The following is a 2,370-nucleotide window of genomic DNA, read 5'->3' as shown; positions in this document are numbered from 1 at the left end:
AAGGTGGCACCCCTAAACTCCATATGCAATTCTCGAGGATCAAGGCATCCCTTTGAGAAGGAACGCTACACGTGCACAGTACTACCAAAGGAGCCCCATTCAAGTACTCGGGGTGAGCTTCCTATTTTTTTTTTAAAAAAAGGTTCCAAGAGTCATGTTTGGCTTTGGCCGTCGCGCCGGCCACAAAGCCAAGCTTCCTCCTCTACTTCACAAGTATCTTTCCAGGCCAGAGGGAAAGTTGGGCTGCCTCATGTAAGAGTTATTGGCGCCTCCGAACTGCCCGAGCCCGTTGAGCTGGGAGGCGGTGAGGCCCAGCAGTTGTTCCGCGTGGTCGGCGCAGGAAGAGGCAGGGCGGCCCGGCGGCAGGGCCAACCTGTTGGGCGCTCCGTAGAGCTGCGCGTTCGGAGAGGAATAGGCGCCTGGCGGCACTCCGAGATGGCCGGGTGGGGAGGCCGAGTACGGGTAGGCCAAGGCAGGGGGTTGCCGGCCCGTCAAGCCGGGGCTGACTTGCTGGGTCTGGAAGCAGGCCTCGGGGTTGCCTACGGGACAGCCGCCGCTGTTGAGGCCCAAGGCGTGATGGGCCAACTCGGCTCCCACCGGGGAAGCCTGGAGAGCCGCGGCTTGCTGCTGCTGCTGCTGCGAGCTGATCAGGCTGTCGATGCTGAACATGCGGGGCTGCAGCGCAGGGGGCGCCCCCGGGTACTGGGACAGGCTGGGCAGTTGCGCCCCGTAGGTGCCGCCGGGCGAGTAGAGGGGGCCGCCGCCGCCGCCGCCGCCCGGATAAGCGACCCCTCCGGAGCCGTTGCAAGGGCCCGCTCGGGCGACTTGGAGGAAGCTGCCGTCGTGGAACATGTCCCGCGAGGCCGGGTGGAGGCTCCAGTAGTTGCCCTTGCCGGGGCTGCCGGCCTCGCGGGGCACCTTGACGAAGCAGTCGTTGAGCGTCAGGTTGTGGCGGATGGAGTTCTGCCACTTCTTGGGGTTCTCGCGGTAGAAGGGGAAGCGCTCCGTGATGAACTTGTAGATGCCCCCCAGCGTCAGCCGGCGCTCCGGCGCGTTGGCGATGGCCATGGCGATCAGCGCGATGTACGAATACGGGGGCTTGCCGCGCTGCACCGGCCGCTTCCTCCGACGGCCCCCGCCGCCGCCGCCGCCACTCACACCGGAGCAGGGCAGCTGCTCCTCTGTCAGCGGCTCCCCGCCTCCTGCCTCCGCCGGACTGCCCCTGGGCTCGGCTTTGATCAACAGCGGCTCCACCTTGCAGCCCGACGGGGAAGCCCCGTGCAGGTCGGGGGAGGCCGGGCTGGCCCCTGGGCTAGGCGAGTGAAGAGAATCGGCTGTCATGGTGCACATACCCGAGAAAAAGGAGAACTCGGTCAGATTCATATACAAGGCAAGCCCCGGGAGGGGAAAGCGGATGAAACGAGACAGCTCCCCCGGGGATCGCCAGGTCTTGAGCTGCCGGCTTGCCTTTTATAGATCAAGGCCTGGCGCCACCCTCCTAATTGGTGCAGCGCCTGCCTACCCACCTGAAATCACCCCCTCCCCGCCAGGCTCCTGCGCTGGCGACCTCCACACAAACACACCGCTGTCCCAAGAAACGCAGCCCTTCGGCTGACACGGAGGGTGCCCGTCTTAAGAAAAAGCCAAAACCAGGGAGACGGGAGCGATGGCTGTTTGTCGTTTTCCAAACGAGGTCAGGAAGAAGAGGCCTTTCGAAAGGGCAGCCAGATCCTAAGTAGGTTTCCTGGGAAGAGACCCCGCTCAATTCACGGGGATGTGCGAGCATCGGTAGTCTTGACACCTCAGAGCTTCGAAGAGGGACACGCTGCAACAGGTGCCTTGTAGGGACAGTACTGTGCCCTCTTCTGCCTCCCCGGTGTCTGTGGGTTTCCAGCCGCGCCACGGATCAAATAGCGTGTGTGTGTGAGGGGTTGGGGTATATTTGGGGGAAGAAAACGGCACGCTACTCGGGATTGCGGGTACGATCCAAACCCGGTGGCCGCTGGATGCTGTGTGTGTGTGTGTGTGTGTGTGTTACACTGAGTTCTAGTGCAGATCTCCAGAAGGACACTGACTTTTCGGGAGGGATGATTTAGGATCGCAGGCCAAAGCGGTTTAGCATATGCCACTTCTGTCTGGAAGTCCTTCTGCGCAGTCCGCAGTGAAATGAATGGCGCTATGTGGGAGCAACAACATTTGGCGCCGATCCCATTCATTTCAGTGGCGCTTGCGCATCAGAACATCCCAGTGAAGAGAGCCCCTTATGTGTCAACAAGACTAGTCAACAGTACTTGCTGTGTTTATGGAAAGGTTATTATGGAGCAAATTGGGTCGGACTCCGAAGGTCTATCGACTCTGGTTCTAGAAACA

The 2,370-nt window shown here is 61.4% G+C and overlaps 1 protein-coding gene across 1 annotated transcript; it reads right to left on the bottom strand.

The window, feature by feature from the left end:
- Positions 1–207: 207 nt before the first annotated feature.
- On the bottom strand, positions 208–1,341 carry FOXE3 (forkhead box E3). The gene has a single exon (XM_015424243.1). The coding sequence runs from the start codon at positions 1,339–1,341 to the stop codon at positions 208–210; it is 1,134 nt and encodes a 377-aa protein (XP_015279729.1).
- Positions 1,342–2,370: the final 1,029 nt, after the last annotated feature.

The sequence above is a fragment of the Gekko japonicus genome, unplaced genomic scaffold (genome assembly GCF_001447785.1).
Source record: "Gekko japonicus isolate JY-2015 unplaced genomic scaffold, Gekko_japonicus_V1.1 scaffold2047, whole genome shotgun sequence".
In the NCBI taxonomy this organism is placed as follows: Eukaryota; Metazoa; Chordata; class Lepidosauria; order Squamata; family Gekkonidae; genus Gekko; species Gekko japonicus.
The sequence above is the reverse complement of the archived record's forward strand: the minus strand, read 5'-3'. Positions and strand labels throughout refer to the sequence as shown.

Coding starts and splice junctions, on each gene's coding strand:
- FOXE3 (XM_015424243.1), bottom strand. CDS start 1,341: ATGACAGCCGATTCTCTTCACTCGCCTAGCCCAGGGGCCAGCCCGGCC.